Raw genomic sequence first — 23232 nt, forward strand, 5'->3', positions numbered from 1 at the left:
TATTGCCGCCCCAATAAAACCCCCTGGGGGCCGCCTCCGACAGCGCGCGGCTCCGCGCTATGTAATTATGCCCAAAAGGGGTGGGGCCGCCTTCCCCGATCCCCCGCTGCTTTATTCTTGTGAACGGGGCCGCTCCCCCGCCAAAAACCGCCTGCACCTGCCCCCGTGCTCTGCCTCTGCTACGAGGCAACAAAAGAAAATCAATGGCCCCGCGGAGCGGGGCTCGTGCCTGTGCACGAGGGAAAAACCTCCCTAAAACTGACCTGGTGGCCGGAAAGGCCCGACCAGCAAAAAACCCCTTACCTCCTGACTAAACCTTCCTACCTAGCGTCGGCGCGGTAAAGAGGCCGACACCTACCTTCCCTCCCCCTTAAATAGCCTACCTAACAAACCCACCCCCACCTAGCTCTCTGCCAATGAGGCGCATTGCGCGCCACTTCCCGTCCCGAAACTGCCCGCGGAGAGAGACTAGACTGCGTCTCCTCCTCTCCGCGGGCCCCTCCATTGAGTGAAAGACAAACGCATGCGGCGCAGATTAGAATCAGAAGCAGAGGTGTTAATAGCATCTTAAGCACTCCCCCTCCTACACTACGTAGCCATGCACCTATCTTAGCAAAACCCTTTCCAGTGGAATGAATCAGTGACCCTATTCCTTCCAGGCACCCGTCTCTTCTCGATCATGTAATTCAGAGGTCACATTTGTGATATTAGTAATATAGCGATCAAGCTTGTCGTCTACTTTAGAAATGGATGCACAACATTCACGAGTATGGGTTACGCGGCAGACTCTGCCTTCTTTTCTTAAAGCTTGTCTACAGCAAGCCGATGCTGCAGGATCATGGCTTTCACAGCAAGCAGCTCCTTGTTAGTCACTGTTAAAGCACCGGAAGAGTTGGCATCTAGGGGATCTACTAGCGGAAGGATTCCTAATCCTGACGTCATTCAGAGCTACTCCCATCGAGGGGATCAGCGCTCCAAATATATCACCTAATATCTGTCCAATGCCTCTTTTATTTGCTGTCAGGTGTCTTTCTGGGTCATTTGTATGGTAAGTCTTAGGAAACACTCAGGCCACGTAACAACTACCTCCCTAACTGTGCGGCAGCTGACGTCAGCTGGTTTGTATTTAATACGAACACCGAGTTCAGCAAAGGTTCGATCTACAACTAACGTATTATGATCCCACTCACTCCATCCAGCATCTTCAACAGTCTCATTTCCTTCTTGTCTGTGAACTAAGCAAACATTCCTCTCTTTTCCAAGTCTAAACTCAGTCTCGGATGATCATTCTGCGTTCCTTCTGGCTCCTCCTTCACACTCCCTCTCACCTCCTTCCCCTTCCTTGCCTTTTCTTCTTCACTCCGTATCCTGACATTTAATTCATCGACAGAATGTGCTCTTCCTCGCTATTTCTGCATCGCAGGTTTTCACTAGGAAGGTTAGTGGGGGCAGCATTCGTTAGAGGGGCGAAGAATTTCATCATATACTCACGCTTCTTTAGTATATTATACGGTTTCAGAAACCGACGGGATGTCTAGTTTTCTATTGTCAGCATCAGTATCTTACGGTACATTTTGAAAAGTACATGGGTGACCAGAACAATACAGCTTCATGGAAGTTTGGTTAAAAAACACATTCACAACACAGAGCACGAAAATGCATAAGTTAAAGGTAAGTGATACTATGCCGAGCTGTGGGCAGTTGATACTGGAAGCTAGGAACACACAAAACAATTAGTAACATTCATGATCTTAATATATTCCGACAACATTTCATAGTACACATTATAGCTGAACCTGTTTTTGGAATGTGGACACGGGAAAGCTTGCTCTCATGAGCACTGGGTTAGCATCAGTACTGGTGTAATTATCGCGCATGTGCAATGCATCTCCCTCCAGCTACCACCATTATTATGAAAATGTTGCAGGGATCCTGCACCATCATTCCCTGCATCAGGTAAAGCAGGTACTGCCAAGAAAATAAACCTCCTATCCTCTGCTCTAGCATCACTGCCCTCTCTCCAGCCGCTGCAGTGAAATGTGCAGTGTCGCTGCTTGGTCTTATCCTCTGCTTTCCCATCACTCCCCTCTCTCCAGTCACTACAGTGAAATGTGCTGTGTCACTGCTTGGTCTTATCCTCTGCTCTAGCATCACTACCCTCTCTCCAGTCACTACAGGGAAATCTGCTGTGTCACTGCTTGGTTCCCATCCTCTGCTCTGGCATTACTACCCTCTCTCCAGCTGCTACAGTGAAATGTCCTTTGTCACTGCTTGTTCCCGTCCCCTGATCTAGCATCACTACCCTCTCCCCAGCCGCTACAGTGAAATGTGCTTTGTCACTGCTCGGTCCTATCCTCTGCTCCAGCATCACTGCCCTCTCTCCAGCTGCTACAGTGAAATGTGCTGTGTCACTCCTCAGTCCTATCCTCTGCTCAGCATCTGCACCAGTGACACTCACCTTCAGGAAGCCATACTTGTCCGGACACGCAATGGTACTTGAAATACACGTCAAGCTGGTCCTGCTCAGCAAGGTCTGTGTGGGTGTAAGCTGTGCACAGCTCAGTAGGGGGCTGTGTGAATGGACAATTCACAGCTCAGTGGGTCTATGTGGGTGGGAAGTGCACAGCTCAGTAGAGACTCTGGGTGTGAGCAGTGCACAGCTCAGCAAAGTCTGTGTGGGTTAGCAGTGCACATCTAAGCGAGGTCTATGTCAGTGTGAGCAGTACACGTCAGTGGAGGCTGTGTGAGTGGGCAATGCACAGCTCAGTGGGTCTAAATGGCTCGGCAATGCACATTAAGAGGGTTCTGTGGGTAGACAGTGCGCAGATCAGTAGAGAGTTGTGTTAATGGTCAGCGACAGCTCAGTGGGTCTATGTGGGTGGGCAGTACACAGCTCAGCAGAAGGCTTTGAGTGGGCAGTGCACAGTTCAGAAGAGAGTTATGTGGGTGGGCAGTGCACAGCTTAGTGGGTCTGTCTGGGTGGACAGTGCCCAGCTCAGCAATGTCTGTGTGGTTGTGAGCAGTGTGTAGCTCAGAGGAGGGTTGTGTTGGTCTGAGCAGTGCACATCTCAGTGGGATCTGTGCAGGTTGGCAGTGCACAGCTGAGAAAGTTCTGTGTTGGTGTGAGCAATGCACAGCTCAGTAGAGGGCTGTGTGTGTGTGTGTGTGTGTGTGTGTGTGTGTGTGTGTGTGTGTGTGTGTGTGTGTGTGTGTGTGTGTGTGTGTGTGTGTGTGTGTGTGTGTGTGTGTGTGTGTGTGTGTGTGTGTGTGTGTGTGTGTGTGTGCAGTGCATATATAATTGGGGTTTGCGAGGGTGGGCAGAGCACAGTTCAGCAAGGTCTGTGTGAATAGTCAGAAAGGTTCTGTGTGAAAGGGCAGTGCACTTGACCCTAGTGAACATTACAGCCATACCAATTCCCAATGGGTTTGTTTGGGCCAAAGTATTATTATTCGATATATATGAGCCTACTGAGGTTATTCAAATACCATATGTCTTTAATCTTTTAATGACAGATGTGATCACACCCAGAGTAGTTTCTGATGATTGGGATGTGAAAACTGTTGATGCCATGATATCTGATCTAAAGTATTATACAGTACTTGAAAATGAAGATGTGTACCAGTTTGAAGGAAATTATGGTGATATGTTCTGTTATAATTATTATGGGCATTATTACATTCACAGAGAAAGTACTCCAAAGACTATTTTTAAATATACACAATGGGAACACTGCCCGACTCCACCAGTAGGCAGTTCTAAAACGTATACTGAGAAATTTGCATATTTTTCTGGGCACAATGTCCAGAATGCTGAGTCATAATATTTTAAATTGCCAGAAATAGAAAGTCAACATGTTTTATTGATACAAAATTGATTTACTCTGATTCCTTTGTTTCCCGATTGACTATAGAAGGCTATGAGTACTGGTTGAAGTCAATTGACTTAAAAAGTGTGTGGGGAACCAAAAATTGGCAAATAAGAGGAAGAGAAGCTTTATTTAGAGCATGTATGATTACTGTTCAAATGATATTTTTAAACAAAACAGTACAACAAACAAGCTGTTTACGATTATCAAACATTAAGGAATTGAATGCGCCCAGTACTCGCACCCCTGCTAAATTTTACAAATGGCAAAAGTATATAAATGCAATGGCCTGCAGTCACCAATGGGTGCCATAAGCGTTTTGTTAACTCCTCGGTGGTTGTAGAATGAATAGGCCGGACCCTTGCTATGTGTCCTCAGAGCACTCAGGGTAGAGTGACAACATATAGTGTAGGGAAAATATGCCAGCTATGGATGAAGGTCTCCTCACTGGATGCTGTCAAAGAACATCTAAGGGCCATATGTACCAACACATTTTCCCATAGACACAGAATGGGTAAATCACCCTTGGTACATCTGGCCCTTAGTCTCCTGTCCAATAAAAACAGATTTACAGGATTTCCTATTAGGCACCAGATGACAATGCAGAAAACGCTTCTTATATGCTGCATATAATTAACTATGGAAGCTTTTCCAACAAGAGACAGCTGCCCGGTTAAGGCAAATAGATCAGCAAAATTTACAGAACGCATTAGCCATTGTAGATAATGGGATTAACACATTGTCCGAATGAATATACACCTTAAATAACATTGTATCCTCTGCAATAGATATAGTACAGAGTGATGTATCATTTTGCAACATGGACAAAGTCAGCTAAGATCCATTATGCAGTTAGGTTGGACACTACAAACATTGAAAGAGGGTCGCGTATCCTGGCAACACGTGAGCGCAGGGGAGATTTTTTCCACATTTAATTTAACACGATAACAACAAATCAGGCTAAGAAAGAAGTGTAGGAGGCTGGACTGGCTTGTAGTGAGTACCAAGGGGTACTTGCACCTTGCACCAGGCCCAGTTATCCCTTATTAGTGTATAGGGTGTCTAGCAGCTTAGGCTGATAGATAATGGTAGCTTAGCAGAGCAGCTTAGGCTGAACTAGGAGACGTGTGAAGCTACTACAGTACCACTTAGTGTCATATGCACAATATCATAAGAAAACACAATACACAGTTATACTAAAAATAAAGGTACTTTATTTTTATGACAATATGCCAAAGTATCTTAGAGTGTACCCTCAGTGAGAGGATAGGAAATATACACAAGATATATATACACAATAGCAAAAATATGCAGTATAGTCTTAGAAAACAGTGCAAACAATGTATAGTTACAATAGGATGCAATGGGGAAACATAGGGATAGGGGCAACACAAACCATATACTCCAAAAGTGGAATGTGAACCACGAATGGACCCCAAACCTATGTGACCTTGTAGAGGGTCGCTGGGACTATTAGAAAATAGTGAGAGTTAGAAAAATAACCCTCCCCAAGACCCTGAAAAGTGAGTGCAAAGTGCACCAAAGTTCCCCTAAGGACAAAATAGTCGTGTTAGAGGGAGAATGCAAGGAAAACACAAATCAGCAATGCAACAACGATGGATTCCTGTCTGAAGGTACCTGTGGAACAAGGGGACCAAGTCCAAAAGTCACAAGCAGCTCGGAGATGGGCAGATGCCCAAGAAATGCCAGCGGTTGGTGCAAAGAAGCTCTTTCTAGGCTGAAGAACTGTGAATACTGCAGGAACGACAAGGGCTAGAGACTTCCCCTTTGGAGGATGGATCCCCCACGCCTTGGAGAGTCGTGCAGAAGTGTTTTCCCGCCGGATGGACGCCAACAAGCCTTGCTACACGCAAATCGTGCGTTTGGCGTTTTTGGACGCTGCTGGGGCCCAGGAGGGACCAGAAGGTCGCAAATTGGACCTGCAGAGAGAGGGGACGTCGAGCAAGACAAAGAGCCCTCACTGAAGCAGGTAGCACCCGGAGAAGTGCCAGAAACAGGCACTACGAGGATGCGTGAAACGGTGCTCGCCGAAGTTGCACAAAGGAGTCCCACGTCGCCGGAGACCAACTTAGAAAGTCGTGCAATGCAGGTTAGAGTGCCGTGGACCCAGGCTTGGCTGTGCACACAGGATTTCCGCCGGAAGTGCACAGGGGCCGGAGAAGCTTGCAAAGTCGCGGTTCCCAGCAATGCAGCTCAGCGAGGTGAGGCAAGGACTTACCTCCACCAAACTTGGGCTGAAGAGTCACTGGACTGTGGGGGTCACTTGGACGGTGTCGCTGGATTCGAGGGACCTCGCTCGTCGTGCTGAGAGGAGACCCAAGGGACCGGAGATGCAGCTTTTTGGTGCCTGCGGTTGCAGGGGGAAGATTCCGTCGACCCACGGGAGATTTCTTCGGAGCTTCTGGTGCAGAGAGGAGGCAGGCTACCCCCACAGCATGCACAAGCAGGAAAACAGTCGAGAAGGCGGCAGGATCAGCGTTACAGAGTTGCAGTAGTCGTCTTTGCTACTATGTTGCAGGTTTGCAGGCTTCCAGCGCGGTCAGCGGTCGATTCCTTATCAGAAGGTGAAGAGGGAGATGCAGAGGAACTCGGCTGAGCTCATGCATTCGTTATCTAAAGTTTCCCCAGAGACAGAGACCCTAAATAGCCAGAAAAGAGGGTTTGGCTACCTAGGAGAGAGGAAAGGCTACTAACACCTGAAGGAGCCTATCAGCAGGAGTCTCTGACGTCACCTGGTGGCACTGGCCACTCAGAGCAGTCCAGTGTGCCAGCAGCACCTCTGTTTCCAAGATGGCAGAGGTCTGGAGCACACTGGAGGAGCTCTGGACACCTCCCAGGGGAGGTGCAGGTCAGGGGAGTGGTCACTCCCCTTTCCTTTGTCCAGTTTCGTGCCAGAGCAGGGGCTAAGGGGTCCCTGAACCGGTGTAGACTGGCTTATGCAGAATTGGGCACATCTGTGCCCAACAAAGCATTTCCAGAGGCTGGGGGAGGCTACTCCTCCCCTGCCTTCACACCATTTTCCAAAGGGAGCGGGTGTCACACCCTCTCTCAGAGGAAGTTCTTTGTTCTGCCATCCTGGGCCAGGCCTGGCTGGACCCCAGGAGGGCAGCTGCCTGTCTGAGGGGTTGGCAGCAGCAGCAGCTGCAGTGAAACCCCAGGAAGGGCAGTCTGGCAGTACCAGGGTCTGTGCTACAGACCACTGGGATCATGGAATTGTACCAACAATGCCAGGATGGCATAGAGGGGGCAATTCCATGATCATAGACATGTTACATGGCCATATTCGGAGTTACCATGGTGAAGCTACATATAGGTAGTGACCTATATGTAGTGCACACGTGTAATGGTGTCCCCGCACTCACAAAGTTCAGTGAATTGGCTCTGAACAATGTGGGGGCACCTTGGCTAGTGCCAGGGTGCCCTCACACTAAGTAACTTTGCACCTAACCTTTACCAAGTAAAGGTTAGACATATAGGTGACTTATAAGTTACTTAAGTGCAGTGTAAAATGGCTGTGAAATAACGTGGACGTTATTTCACTCAGGCTGCAGTGGCAGGCCTGTGTAAGAATTGTCAGAGCTCCCTATGGGTGGCAAAAGAATTGCTGCAGCCCATAGGGATCTCCTGGAACCCCAATACCCTGGGTACCTCAGTACCATATACTAGGGAATTATAAGGGTGTTCCAGTAAGCCAATGTAAATTGGTAAAATTGGTCACTAGCCTGTTAGTGACAATTTGAAAGTAACGAGAGAGCATAACCACTGAGGTTCTGGTTAGCAGAGCCTCAGTGAGACAGTTAGGCACCACACAGGGAACATATACATGCACACCTATGAGCACTGGGGCCCTGTGTGACAGGGTCCCAGTGACACATACATATAGGCCACAAACCTATGAGCACTGGGGTCCTGACCAGCAGGATCCCAGTGACACATAACAAACATACTGAAAACATAGTGTTTTCACTATGAGCACTGAGGCCTGGCTATCAGGATCCCAGTGAGACAGTGAAAACAGTGACAAACACCCTGACATACACTCACAAACAGGCCAAAAGTGGGGGTAACAAGGCTAGAAAGAGGCTACCTTCTCACACAACCCCCCCCCAAACGAAGGACAATAAGGCTAACCTTGGCCAGTTGAGACTTTATTGTCTAAGTGGTGATAAGTAGAGAGTAGCTCTGCAATAGACTGGTTACTCCCTTTATCATCCACTATATGGTTACTTCCCTGTGGGGATGTAAACCACCCTGTTTGAAGTTTTTTAGCTAAGCAACAATGTGAAGATGTATTTTCAGAGTTTCTATCAGTAAGTTTTAGTTTAGAGCAGTGGGAATTGTCCACTGAACCTATTTGTAGTGATGGAAATGCCAGACAGGGATGCTGTCTCAGAAAAGCCATAGCTGGGCAAAAACTTTGTCCATCTGGCTGGAAGAGAGAACAGGGATGCTGTTTCTCTTGAGTTGGAGCAGGGCAGGGATGCTGTCCTATGAGCTCCACACTAGGGCAGGGATGCTGTCCTAAGTGTTGTGAGGTAGTGCAGGGTTTCTGCACTAAAGTTTCTCTGGGAGGGCTGGAGGGATACTCCATGTTAACTAAAATGGTGCTGTTTTTCTCACCAATGTTAGTTATCCCACAGAGAGGTACTTCCACCTCAGGGAGTCCAGCTTTGCCAGCTGATGATTCCCTTGGAACAGGTGCCACCCCAGGAGAGGTTTCTCCCACCACAGGAATGGTATCCTGAATGGTAGGGTGGTTAGGGGATACTGTGATACCCTTTTTACCTGTTGATGGAGAGGGATCCTGAGTTTTCAGGCCTTCTCTCCTTTGCTTTTTCATTTCACTTGAAATGAGAGGGAACAATTCCTCAGGGATGCCCAGCATGGCTGCATGGGCATAAAACTCTACATCAGCCCAACCTGAGGCCTCTAGGTCATTACCTAAGAGACAGTCTACAGGTAAGCTAGGTGATACCACCACCTGCTTAGGGCCAGTAACTCCACCCCAACTAAACTGAATTATAGCTAAGGGAAGAAACTTAGTGGAGTTATGGACATCAATAATCTTATACTGTTGTCCAATGATGTGTTGTTCAGGAGGCACTAGGTTTTCAGTCACCAAAGTGAAACTGGCACCTGTGTCCCTGTAGGCCAAGGCCTCAACACCATTTATTGAAACTGTCTGCCTGTACTTATCCATTGTAAGGGGACAAGCAGCCAGTGTGGCAAGGCCAATGCCACTAGGTGTGACAGGAACTGTCTTGGGACTGATTACATCAGTTTTCACTATGGACCCATAAGTGAACCCAACTACACCCTTTGCTTGACTGTTGCCAGCAGTCCCACCACTAGTACCACTACTGCTAGGGGCACTAGAGCTTGATGTATTAGTGGTGGTAGGCTCAGGGGGTTTACCTGGACAGGACTTATCCCCTGGCCTATGGCCTCTGTTTTTACACACAAAGCACCAAGGCTTTTTAATGTGTGCAGGTTGGGAAGAAGAGGAAGAATTTGTTTTATCCCCACCCTCTGAAGAGTGTTTAAGATTTGAAGTGGGATCTTTGGTTTTACCCTTATCCCCATGCTTATCTTGAGATTTTTCACCATCTTTCTTCTTATTGCCATCTTTGTCACCCCCTGTATGAACTTTTCTGTTCACCCTTGTTCTGACCCATTTGTCTGCCTTCTTTCCCAATTCTTGGGGAGAGGTCAGATCAGAGTCTACCAGGTACTGGTGCAACAAATCAGACACACAATTATTAAGTATATGCTCTCTCAGGATTGTGTTATACAGGCTTTCATAATCAGTAACTTTACTGCCATGTAACCACCCCTCCAAGGCCTTCACTGAATGGTCAATGAAATCAACCCAGTCTTGTGAAGACTCCTTTTTGGTCTCTCTGAACTTTATCCTGTACTGTTCAGTGGTTAAGCCATAACCATCCAGGAGTGCATTCTTAAGAACTGTAAAATTATTGGCATCATTTTCTTTCACAGTAAGGAGCCTATCCCTACCTTTTCCACTAAATGATAGCCATAGGATAGCAGCCCACTGCCTTTGAGGGACATCCTGTACAACACAGGCCCTCTCAAGTGCAGCAAACCACTTGTTAATGTCATCCCCCTCCTTATAAGGGGGAACTATCTTGTGCAGATTCCTGGAATCATGCTCTTTTGCAGGATGACTATGGGGAATACTGCTGCTGCCACCATGGGTATCTAAACCCAACTTCTGTCTTTCACTCTCTATTTCTAAAGACTGTCTATCCAAATCCAGCTGTTGCTTCTTGAGCTTCAGTCTGGTTTGTTCCACTCTCAATCTATTGAGCTCCCTTTCTAACAATCTGTCATCAGGGTGGGTGGGAGGGACATTTCTAGATACAGAGGTATGATGGGAATGAACAGAAGGAGACCTGTCCCTTACAAAGGGCACCCTAACAGCTTGGCTACCAGCATAATGTGAGAGCACATCATCAGTATGATGTGATTCAACCTCTGTACCAACTATGCTAGACTGTCTAGTAATGGGCAGGCTGAGAAGTTTCTTTCCTGAACCTTTTCCTGGGGGAGTCCCTGGATCAGATTGAGAACCATTAGCTACTTTTTCTACAGATTGGGCACTTATGGCCTTATCCTGTACTCTAAGCATATTAATTAATAGTTCTAAGGAAGGATTCTTCCCTACACTCAAACCTCTCTCTATGCAGAGACTCCTTGCTCCTTTCCAGCTAAGGTGATCATATGCAAGTTTGGACAGTTCAACTTTTTGGCCTGTGCCAGACATTTTTTAGAGAGAGTTAAAGTGATAGCAAAAGAGAAAAAAGTTTTCAGAACTTTTTGGAAAGACAGAAAAAAACTTTTTTAACTTTTAAGAACTTTTTGAAAGTTTAGAAGTACTTTTCAGCACTTAGAAAAGAGTGAAAAGAGGAAATGCAAAACTTTTTGGCTATGTGTATATACACTGACCTTGTTTTGTATATTTTTCTCTTATGAAAAGTACAATGACAAGAGTGGTAAGTAGTCTCAAAGCACTTATCCCACCGCTGCACAACCAATGTAGGAGGCTGGACTGGCTTGTAGTGAGTACCAAGGGGTACTTGCACCTTGCACCAGGCCCAGTTATCCCTTATTAGTGTATAGGGTGTCTAGCAGCTTAGGCTGATAGATAATGGTAGCTTAGCAGAGCAGCTTAGGCTGAACTAGGAGACGTGTGAAGCTACTACAGTACCACTTAGTGTCATATGCACAATATCATAAGAAAACACAATACACAGTTATACTAAAAATAAAGGTACTTTATTTTTATGACAATATGCCAAAGTATCTTAGAGTGTACCCTCAGTGAGAGGATAGGAAATATACACAAGATATATATACACAATAGCAAAAATATGCAGTATAGTCTTAGAAAACAGTGCAAACAATGTATAGTTACAATAGGATGCAATGGGGAAACATAGGGATAGGGGCAACACAAACCATATACTCCAAAAGTGGAATGTGAACCACGAATGGACCCCAAACCTATGTGACCTTGTAGAGGGTCGCTGGGACTATTAGAAAATAGTGAGAGTTAGAAAAATAACCCTCCCCAAGACCCTGAAAAGTGAGTGCAAAGTGCACCAAAGTTCCCCTAAGGACAAAATAGTCGTGTTAGAGGGAGAATGCAAGGAAAACACAAATCAGCAATGCAACAACGATGGATTCCTGTCTGAAGGTACCTGTGGAACAAGGGGACCAAGTCCAAAAGTCACAAGCAGCTCGGAGATGGGCAGATGCCCAAGAAATGCCAGCGGTTGGTGCAAAGAAGCTCTTTCTAGGCTGAAGAACTGTGAATACTGCAGGAACGACAAGGGCTAGAGACTTCCCCTTTGGAGGATGGATCCCCCACGCCTTGGAGAGTCGTGCAGAAGTGTTTTCCCGCCGGATGGACGCCAACAAGCCTTGCTACACGCAAATCGTGCGTTTGGCGTTTTTGGACGCTGCTGGGGCCCAGGAGGGACCAGAAGGTCGCAAATTGGACCTGCAGAGAGAGGGGACGTCGAGCAAGACAAAGAGCCCTCACTGAAGCAGGTAGCACCCGGAGAAGTGCCAGAAACAGGCACTACGAGGATGCGTGAAACGGTGCTCGCCGAAGTTGCACAAAGGAGTCCCACGTCGCCGGAGACCAACTTAGAAAGTCGTGCAATGCAGGTTAGAGTGCCGTGGACCCAGGCTTGGCTGTGCACACAGGATTTCCGCCGGAAGTGCACAGGGGCCGGAGAAGCTTGCAAAGTCGCGGTTCCCAGCAATGCAGCCCAGCGAGGTGAGGCAAGGACTTACCTCCACCAAACTTGGGCTGAAGAGTCACTGGACTGTGGGGGTCACTTGGACGGTGTCGCTGGATTCGAGGGACCTCGCTCGTCGTGCTGAGAGGAGACCCAAGGGACCGGAGATGCAGCTTTTTGGTGCCTGCGGTTGCAGGGGGAAGATTCCGTCGACCCACGGGAGATTTCTTCGGAGCTTCTGGTGCAGAGAGGAGGCAGGCTACCCCCACAGCATGCACAAGCAGGAAAACAGTCGAGAAGGCGGCAGGATCAGCGTTACAGAGTTGCAGTAGTCGTCTTTGCTACTATGTTGCAGGTTTGCAGGCTTCCAGCGCGGTCAGCGGTCGATTCCTTATCAGAAGGTGAAGAGGGAGATGCAGAGGAACTCGGCTGAGCTCATGCATTCGTTATCTAAAGTTTCCCCAGAGACAGAGACCCTAAATAGCCAGAAAAGAGGGTTTGGCTACCTAGGAGAGAGGAAAGGCTACTAACACCTGAAGGAGCCTATCAGCAGGAGTCTCTGACGTCACCTGGTGGCACTGGCCACTCAGAGCAGTCCAGTGTGCCAGCAGCACCTCTGTTTCCAAGATGGCAGAGGTCTGGAGCACACTGGAGGAGCTCTGGACACCTCCCAGGGGAGGTGCAGGTCAGGGGAGTGGTCACTCCCCTTTCCTTTGTCCAGTTTCGTGCCAGAGCAGGGGCTAAGGGGTCCCTGAACCGGTGTAGACTGGCTTATGCAGAATTGGGCACATCTGTGCCCAACAAAGCATTTCCAGAGGCTGGGGGAGGCTACTCCTCCCCTGCCTTCACACCATTTTCCAAAGGGAGCGGGTGTCACACCCTCTCTCAGAGGAAGTTCTTTGTTCTGCCATCCTGGGCCAGGCCTGGCTGGACCCCAGGAGGGCAGCTGCCTGTCTGAGGGGTTGGCAGCAGCAGCAGCTGCAGTGAAACCCCAGGAAGGGCAGTCTGGCAGTACCAGGGTCTGTGCTACAGACCACTGGGATCATGGAATTGTACCAACAATGCCAGGATGGCATAGAGGGGGCAATTCCATGATCATAGACATGTTACATGGCCATATTCGGAGTTACCATGGTGAAGCTACATATAGGTAGTGACCTATATGTAGTGCACACGTGTAATGGTGTCCCCGCACTCACAAAGTTCAGTGAATTGGCTCTGAACAATGTGGGGGCACCTTGGCTAGTGCCAGGGTGCCCTCACACTAAGTAACTTTGCACCTAACCTTTACCAAGTAAAGGTTAGACATATAGGTGACTTATAAGTTACTTAAGTGCAGTGTAAAATGGCTGTGAAATAACGTGGACGTTATTTCACTCAGGCTGCAGTGGCAGGCCTGTGTAAGAATTGTCAGAGCTCCCTATGGGTGGCAAAAGAATTGCTGCAGCCCATAGGGATCTCCTGGAACCCCAATACCCTGGGTACCTCAGTACCATATACTAGGGAATTATAAGGGTGTTCCAGTAAGCCAATGTAAATTGGTAAAATTGGTCACTAGCCTGTTAGTGACAATTTGAAAGTAACGAGAGAGCATAACCACTGAGGTTCTGGTTAGCAGAGCCTCAGTGAGACAGTTAGGCACCACACAGGGAACATATACATGCACACCTATGAGCACTGGGGCCCTGTGTGACAGGGTCCCAGTGACACATACATATAGGCCACAAACCTATGAGCACTGGGGTCCTGACCAGCAGGATCCCAGTGACACATAACAAACATACTGAAAACATAGTGTTTTCACTATGAGCACTGAGGCCTGGCTATCAGGATCCCAGTGAGACAGTGAAAACAGTGACAAACACCCTGACATACACTCACAAACAGGCCAAAAGTGGGGGTAACAAGGCTAGAAAGAGGCTACCTTCTCACAAGAAGCAACATATGTCATGTTGAATATAGAAAAGTTAAAAAAGTTGCCTTTTGCTGTGGCTGAAATACCATCTGCTGAATGGCTAGTACATGGGGTTATACATCTGCCCATTTCAACACTTCAGTTTACATCCTGTTTGAAACACATTCCAGTGGGCAGGAATGAAATGCTGGGAGATAGTTACATACACGAAGTGTGGGAGCTTTTTTTCTCGTACAAATGTTTCAATGGCATGAAAGAGGTCTTTCTTAGCGGTAGTGAATGCAAGACTTCTGTGAGCCATTCAATGGTTTGTAAACAGCTGTCCTTGCACGGAGCGTGTAATGGCTCTGCAACAAATTTGGCTTGTTATCTGAAGGGAATCCCAGTCCCCTTGATTAGATCTGCGTTCCAGCTGCTCTCCAAAGGCACCTATGTGCTCCTTAACAGTGAGGGCTGTTGTGGAATGCAAGCCGGAATAGCTTACATTGTTTCGGTCTCCTAAATTGTTATATGTTGCGGGAATGTCCTTTTTCCCCCTACACAGTTTCAAGGAGTAGCAGACGTTTGGCCTCATATTGCTACTTCTGATGTGAATTTTGACAAGCTGAGCTGACTAAAGGCTTTATTGTTTCAAAACATGTGGCGCTTACATCTGGACGCAGGACCTATGCGCATCAGGTTGTGAGGTCATCGGCGGAGATTCAGTCCCTTTTAACTACAAAATTTCCGAGACCCTTTGGTGAATTCGTGGGACAAATATTTAATGCGTGTAGTACTACTGGAATCGCCCACTTTTTTAAGGCTGTTGGTTCTGGGGAATTCCGGTTACTTTGGCTATAATAGTTGGCATTTTCCTGTTGCGACTATCTCTGCGCAATGGCTGTCCTGTCACAGCGAGGAGTACTGAAAGCGCTACCGCCAGCACAACTGTGTCGTGAACGCATGATGCAGTATTTCGGAGCACCACTCCTGGAACAACTGGAGTGTGACTGGTCTTTGTCATTCCGACCAGTTTTGGATTGTGTGCAGCCCGTGTTTCGATGCCTCTGGTGCCTCTTTGAATGTGCACTGAAAGTCTTTCTTTCTACGCAGCGCTTACTTTCATTGGATGCTGATCTGTTGATGTTCTCGATGAGGGCCCATTATCAGACATACGCAGTGAGGGTGTGTTTGCTACCGGAAGCCGTTTACAAGTTGCCTTTTATGGATGCCGCAACTCTTAACTCTATGGAGGGCATGACACGGAATGCTGCTGCCTAAGCTGAGGCTTTGGAACACAAGTGCTCTGTGGCTTTCCTTGGATATGATCTGGATATTTTAACACCTGCCGAAGTAGAACGTCTCCTGGCTTCAATTGTCCCAGATGTAATTGGCGATTTCCAAAGTGACACTGACTATTGACTTTGGCTTGTTCAGTTGGCCATTTTCCTGCCTCTGTGTCTCTTAACTTGGCACTATTGACATATAAGTTTTTTTTTTTTTGCGTAAGAGTTATTAGATTTTTTTTTTCTCTTCATAAGCTTTTATACCACCTTTGATCGGCAAGGGGAGGGTGTTGGTTAGCTATTTTAGCCATGTTTTAGACACGTTGTTTTAAGCTAACTAGGCCTGCTGCTGTGCACTTTATCCCTGTTACATTTCATTCAGCATTGCTTTATTTTTCTAGAAATAGAAACATTTGTGGTGCTGTTTTATTTTCTTTATCTTATTGTACTTTTCCCTAGGAAAGCATTACGTTCTTAGGAGGACATTCTCCAAGGCTACAGTCAGATAGGGTTGCCGACAAACATAGTATGCTGTGTTTCCGACATTCACAGAAAACACACACATACATGGGGACTATTTCTTAGAATGTCGGCTGTTTTATTATAAAAACACCCCTTTGTCCCAGACTTGTTAGAGGGAGATTACAGCCAGATGACCACGACTGCATGATGATTGCTGACTGCTTTGCTGCAGCTGCTTGCTTAGACGGCCGGACCCTTGATCCACATGGGGACGGTGTCTCAGTAGACTACAGGCTACTTCCTCCAGGTATGAAGGATGGTGTACCCCCAGGGGGAAAACCCAAAGGACAGATTAGGCTTATTACACTGTGCTCATACATAGTGTAAGTAGGAGAAATATATACATATATCATTCTTAGTGATAGTATGGTAGGACTATTCTTGTGTTTTACTCTGTTAGTCACCTGCTTGCTTCTATTGTGTTTTATCATCTTAGTTTTTGCAATACATGCCTTTTTATCTAAGATTCAGTTAGTTCAATAAATCCTTATTGAACTATATTCTGCCTCTGTTGTCTTTGCCTGTACAAGACCTTTTGGTAACTGAGAGAAAGGGATGGGATCTGATCGACCACGATTCCCCTGAGGAGTCTTTTTGTCATGGGCCCGATTATCACAGTCATCTCGGCCAGAGATGAGGCGCTGCTAGTTAGCCGGAAAACCTGGATTAGGCCTACAGGCGTCAGGTGGTGTGGAATCATACTTAGTATCCACAATCCATGTGATCCTGTCTCCCAAATCCAGTAGCCTCCCAGGTCAATGTCGTATAAAATAGATGTTACATAGGCTGAGAACAGTCCTGTGCTGTTCTTGTACCCCTGTGGGAGTCGGCAGAATTGTCTCTGAGAACCAAAGACGCTAAAACTTGTTAGGTCCCTACTTTCAGGCGCTATGTTTTGGCAGAAAAACCTGTTGGATATATCCAGGGTCGTTTAGTATTTTCTGCGCACTATATTGTTCATAAGTGCTGTGCTGTGTGCATTTTGTATAGCAAATGTTTTTGTGTGACCATTTAAATGTCTATAGTCTAAGACTATTCTATATGAATGGTTGGGTTTAGCAACTGTAAATAATGGATTATTTATGGATTAGTCTGAGGGTTCAGTGACACCCTGGTACTCCAAATGTTTGTGGATTCCCCTCACAGGTGCTTTAGCATCATATTTGATAGGATATTGAGATTGTGGTTGGGATTTTTGTTATTACGTGGTAGGGGGGTTCTTTGTCCCATCCTACATGGTTGCAATATAACGCAGGTATGTGCGCCAATGCCCACTCAATGGCATGCATTTCATCGAGCTTTGTGGGAACAAGGGGCGAGAAAGATTTTTCAATCACATCCTCTCCATAAGGGAGATTGCGGATGAATTCTGGCAGCCAGGAGTTCAGCAAAGCAGCAGTCCAACAGAAAGGCAGTCCATCACAACAGTCCTCCTTCCTGGCAGAGTATCCATAGGTCCAGACGTGTACTGAAGTGGTGGTGTCTGAGGTTCTGTACTTATACACAGTGGTACCTTTGAAGTGGAGGGTTACTCCAAAGACATCCCTTTTAAGGGCACAGAGGTCCTGCCCTTTTTGCCCTGGCTCCAGACTCCCTACAAGGGGGTATGCAGCCTTTTGTAAGTAGACAGGACACATCGTACTCAGATGTAAATGTTACTGTGCCCAGCTCCTTTCTCCCATCTTGCAGAGGTGGCTCACTAAGACACACCCAAGCTCCCATTGTGTGTGGCTGTCTAGGAGGAATACACAAAGCCCAGCTGTCAGCCAGACATGTGATCAGAGATAGGCATCAGGCATCAAATGGCTTAAGTAAGAAAATGCCAGCTTCCTAAAAGTGGCATTTTCAGAGTTGCAATTTAACATCCTACTTTACCATAGGTTGTGATGTTAAATTGTGATTCTAGAGACACCAAACTTGAAAGGTTTATCTTTTCCCAATTGTAAATTGTAATAAGGTTATTCCAGTGTTATCCCATGGGAGAGGTAGGCCTTGCTGTAGTGAAAAATGACTTTGGGAGTTTTTCACTACAAGGACAAGTATAACTTAAGTGTACATATCCTGCCTTTTAAATACATTGCACCGTGCCCTCTGGGTTGTCCAGAGCCTACATCTGGGGTGACTTACATGTTTAAAAAGGGTAGCTTTGGGCCTGGCAAAATGGCTATTTTAGCAGGTCCACGCAGCAGTGTAAAACTGACCACACCGGCTCTGCAGTGGCAGGCCCGAGACATGGTTAAAAAGCTACTTAAGTGTGCTCGCCCTCCCTGCCCTGGGTGTCAAGTGCAAAGGCACTGTACTTGACCCACTTAGCAAAGCCATATTAGGGCTGGCCATGTGCCATCACTGGCAAATGACTTAAAAACCCCATGGTTGAGGCCCTCTAGCCTCTGCCTTCCCCACGGCGCCTGACAGGGTCTGAGAAACAGTAAATCACATTGACCCCTGGCTCTGCCATGTGGAATATCAGAGGTACTGTGGGGCCATTGTTGTTGTACAGCTCACTTTAAGTATTCTGATTCAGTCCCCACGACTTTTGTGCTCTCTGGGGGTAGTAGGTGCACTTTACACCTACCTTTCAGTGTCTTGGGGAGGGCTATTTTTCTAACCCTCACTGTTTTCTTACAGTCCCAGCGACCCTCTACAAGCTCACATAGGTTTGGGGTCCATTCGTGGTTCGCATTCCACTTTTGGAGTATATGGTTTGTGTTGCCACTATACCTATGTGCTCCTATTGCAATCTACTGTAACTTTACATTGCTTACATTACTTCCTTTTGCTATTATCTGCATAATTTTGGTTTGTGTACATATATCTTGTGTATATAACTTATCCTCATACTGAGGGTACTCACTGAGATACTTTTGGCATATTGTCATAAAAATAAAGTACCTTTATTTATAGTATATCTGTGTATTGTGTTTTCTTATGATATTGTGCATATGACACCAGTGGTATAGTAGGAGCTTTACATGTCTCCTAGTTCAGCCTTAGCTGCTTTTCTAGAAACACCTCTTCTACACTAATAAGGGATAACTGGACCTGGCACAGAGTGTAAGTACCCTTGGTACTCACTATAAGCCAGGCCAGCCTCCTACACTGCGGCAGTGTCATTACATATTTCACAAAACCTCTTCCTGACGTTCCTTGGTAAGAGTGAGTAGAGGCTGTTGTTGAACTTACATATCTTCTTGGACAGTCAGTGATTCAGTTAAGTCTTTAACAGCCTTAAGAATAAACTGAGAATGAGTGAGACACATGTCTACAAATGTTGTACAGCATCAGTTATTTGATTGGGTTGAATGATTGCATGAACAAAGGTGATTGGATATCTTTGTGACAGCGCATCAGAAAGTGTGTTCTTGGACCAAGGGATATAAGTAATGAAGAAGATGTACCGAGCAAATCAGTTGTGACTGTTCTCACATTGTCAATTACAGAGGCTCTCTAAGTTTCTATGATGAGTTTGAATCTCAAATGGTCTTGTATTCGGATTTAAGGATGTCTCCATTGTGTGTAGATGAGTTTCATTGCAAGAAGCTTTATAAGTCTGTGTAGTTCCGCTCACACTCTTAATAGGTAAGAAAGGTAGAAGATCGAGTATTTGTAATCCTGAGATTGCAAATCAATTGTCATTAGACTGTCCAATTCTATAAACTTCCTGAAACATATAATTACCACTATATTCAAGCAATTCAAAATCAGATTTCTTGTTTCAATCATCATCTTTCTTGAATATCTTGAGAGGGAAGGAAGGGGTGGGCTCTCTGACACTGGAAGCTTCCCAGAATCTAACCATCATTTATTTGATGCTGACAGAACAAGGTGAGAGCCGAGAAGCAGAAAATTGAGTCTGAGATTGAACAGCTGCGCCGGCTCCTGAGAGATAAAGAGCAAACGCTGTACAGGGAAATGGAGGAGTTGGAGAAGAAAATTACCATGGTAGAAAATGCAAATATCTCCAAACTGTCCAATCAAATCACCTCTCTCAACGCCCTGATAGTAGATCTAGAGAAAAAATGCAAGGAACCAGCCTTGGACCTCCTGACGGTGAGAGACTGCTTCGTAAATACAAGACAATACAGAAGTGCTCCATTCATATTGTGTGTGATGCGTTGAATGTACGTGAGAACATGCATGATCAACATAGAGGGTCAATTTACAGTGACCTGTATTCTGACAACCCAATATAACATACAGACAAGTTAAACTAACTGCAACTTCCTCTTTTCTGACAGCCCAGCGCAATGTACAGGCAATCCAGTACAGAGCAAACTCCTTACATAGTGACACTCTGACACGATATAAAGAATATGATAGGCTGGGTCATGTGGCTTCATTCAGAATATCAGACTCTTCTCTATCATGTGACCTTTTTAAGAATATCACAGACCGGTCTGTGTCATGTGACTCCATTCAGAATATCAGACTCTTCTCTATCATGTGACCTCTTTAAGAATATCACAGACTGGTCTGGGTCATGTGATTCCCAATCAGAATATCAGACTATGCTGTCCTGTCACCTGGTACAGAATATCAGACTTTGCAGTCTCGGGTGACCCTATTCAGAATTTTAAACTCTCTGCTGTGCTATTTCACCCCTTTCAGAATAAAACTGTGCTATAATGTGACCTTGTTCAAAATATCAGACTCTGCACCTTGTTGTGTGGCCAGATTCAAAGTGTCACAGATGGTGTTGTGCTATGAGCCAGTATTCAGAATATCACAGATTGTGCAGTGTCACACGGCCCTTTTTGAATTATTGCAGGCTGGGCTGCATTATTTAACCTATTGTCCTGCATCATGTGATCCCACTCAGCATATCACAGACTGTCATGTGATCCCATTCAGAAATTCACAAGCTGTACTTCATCACATGACCCCGTTCAGAATATCACGGTGCTCTGTCGCGTGACCTCATTCAGGATGTGTTTATAGATAAATTTTTATTGTTACAAATTTCCTACAGATTTAAAAAATAACCATTCTTAAAACAATGTAAAATATAAATATATTTCAGTTCTATTCCTAAACTAAATTATCATAATAATGACACATTTGTACATTCCTAATTATCGATGGAACTTTAACAAATAGAGTGAGCACTGGTTACATTCATTTACTGGATGATACTGAATATAACTACTACAGTGTGTGCAGTTTTGGTCAGTCCCGCTAGCACGTCCCACCTTCTCTTATTTACATTTAACGACAAACCATGAGTGTGCAGATTAAGAAGGAAGTTTCGCGTAGAACGGTCACATTGTGAATTATGGTTGCTTACGTTGGTGCAGCAGTTTCAACAACAGTGTCAGGCTTTTTCACCAGCTTCAGTGCTGTTTATTAAAACTGCTGCAATTAAGCTCCATTGCTTGTGGTCTTAAAGATTTCCTAACCTGAATGAAAAATTTCCTATCTGTCGAAATTGAAAGATTTGTTTCCATTAAGGACACGGAGGCGAGGAGTATGCTTTTCTTCCTTCGCTGTAATCAATAGCAGCCATATTCAAACTTTATGATAAACTACAAATCACAATAACCTTTGGGAATGGAACAGACAAAACATCCAATCAAACATAGGCATTACTCCATGACCAATCAGGCCCCAGCAGAGACCAATAAAGTCCATTGTCCATGTTGTGCCAGCCTCTTTCTTCACTCGAGATCAGCCACCGCACATCTATCATGATTCCTGTTACCCAGTCCAAGTCCCTAGGAAGAAAGAGAAGCATCAATATTCCATCACCAGTTCTGAAGCAGGGGGAAACTGGTTGGAAAATCCCAGGAAAGTTTCAGAAGAGCTAGAAAACAGACTGGAGATCTCCAAAAAGGTGTGATCAACACTACTTCTGAATGTTGCCTCCTGATTTGACCCGGGTGGTCATTGCAAATAGAGGGAATGCCTAACCCTTCGCCTTACTCCAATCCTGTAGGAAGGCGTCTGTCGCTGCCACCAACTGGTCCGGTCTGTAACTGAAGAAGCGGGGTAGTTGGTGGTCCAGCCAGCACACCAAAGGTCTCCAGAGAAAGGTCCCCGGCATACCTGAAGCTTGGCAAAGTTTCCACAGGCTAGAATCCCAAAGATGAAGAGTGTGCCTGATCACTTTGCTTGCCCAGGGAGATATTCTGCCATGACAGAGATTTGATGGTCCAGGCAGTGCTGCCAATAATTTGAGGCTTGGAGCGAGTGCCCCCAGATGGTTGATATGTTGGACCGCTGACACATTTTTCATCTTGAGGAGAACACACAACTGAATCTTGTTCTTCGTCCAACATCGTACCATGAAAGAGCTGGTTAGAAGCTTCATTCAATTTCTGTTCTTGAAGAGTCCCCTGTAGAAAACTCTCTGCATCTGGTGCCCCAACCTGACCGGCTGGCATCCAATTTTATAATGAGGTCTGGGGCCGAACCGAAAATCACTCTCCCATCCCATGCTTCTTTGTGGGACAGCCACCAGCCGATTTCTGCCAGCGCCCTTTCTGGGAGACACACCAGTTGGGAGTAAGTTAGTCCTTTCTTCAAATGAGAAGTCTTTAACCTCTGTAAGGTTCAGTTATGTAGGGGCTCAGGAAGGGTGGCCTAGATGGACGTCGACAGGCAGCCCACCAGGCGAGTGATCTCCCTCAGCGAGGTGTGAGGTTTGGCTAGGGTCTTCCTCAACTTGTGTCGAATCTTCGCTACCTTCTGGGATAGAAGGCTGTGGACAGTCATAGTAGAGTCTATGATGAAGCCCAGGAAAGTTGCTCTCTGGGAAGGAACTAGGAGTGACTTTTTCTCGTTTATCACAAAGCCTACCCCCTCCAGAAGGTTAATGACTGTTTGAAGTTGGAGGGAGAGATGACGTGGACATTGACCCATTATCAGCATGTCATCGAGGTGGATGATAAGGCGTATCCCCTGAGCCCTTAGATGTCTCACGACCGGTTTGAGAACCTTCGTGAAGCACTAGGGGCATAGGAGACAAAGTGAAAAATTTGAACGTTTGTTGGCACCAAACATACTGGGGGAACCTTCAATACAGGGAAAAAATTGGAATCAATGGGTACACGTTTTTGAGGTCCAAGCGGACCAACCAGTCTGAGGGACGTAACATGTCTTTGAGGAAGTGGATCCCCACCATCTTGAAATCGTAGTAGACAAGCCAGTCATTGAATTCTCATTCGTTGATGACTGGGTGTTGTCCTTCATTGCTTTTGTCCACCAGAAAGATGTTGCTGATGAACCTATGGAGATGTGGGACCATCCGGCTAATAGCCCCTTTATCCAGTAGGAAGAGACGTCCTCGTCCATGAGGGCTGCCTCTCGGGAGAAAAACTGAAGGGGACAAGGCCATGGTTCCTGATGAGGGACACCATAGATTTCTATTTGGAAATCTT

The 23232-nt window shown here is 46.1% G+C and overlaps 1 protein-coding gene across 3 annotated transcripts in view; it reads left to right on the forward strand.

Moving 5' to 3' along the window:
* LOC138283023 (E3 ubiquitin-protein ligase TRIM11-like) overlaps positions 1-23232 on the forward strand; it is a 174038-nt gene that overhangs the window by 30555 nt on the left and 120251 nt on the right. For all 3 annotated transcript variants that reach the window (XM_069221139.1, XM_069221138.1, XM_069221141.1), the window contains exon 3: positions 19676-19906. In XM_069221139.1, the coding sequence (XP_069077240.1) occupies positions 19676-19906 (231 nt within the window). The remainder of the gene's footprint in view (positions 1-19675; positions 19907-23232) is intronic.

Source organism: Pleurodeles waltl, chromosome 2_2 (assembly GCF_031143425.1).
Source record: "Pleurodeles waltl isolate 20211129_DDA chromosome 2_2, aPleWal1.hap1.20221129, whole genome shotgun sequence".
Lineage (NCBI taxonomy): Eukaryota > Metazoa > Chordata > Amphibia > Caudata > Salamandridae > Pleurodeles > Pleurodeles waltl.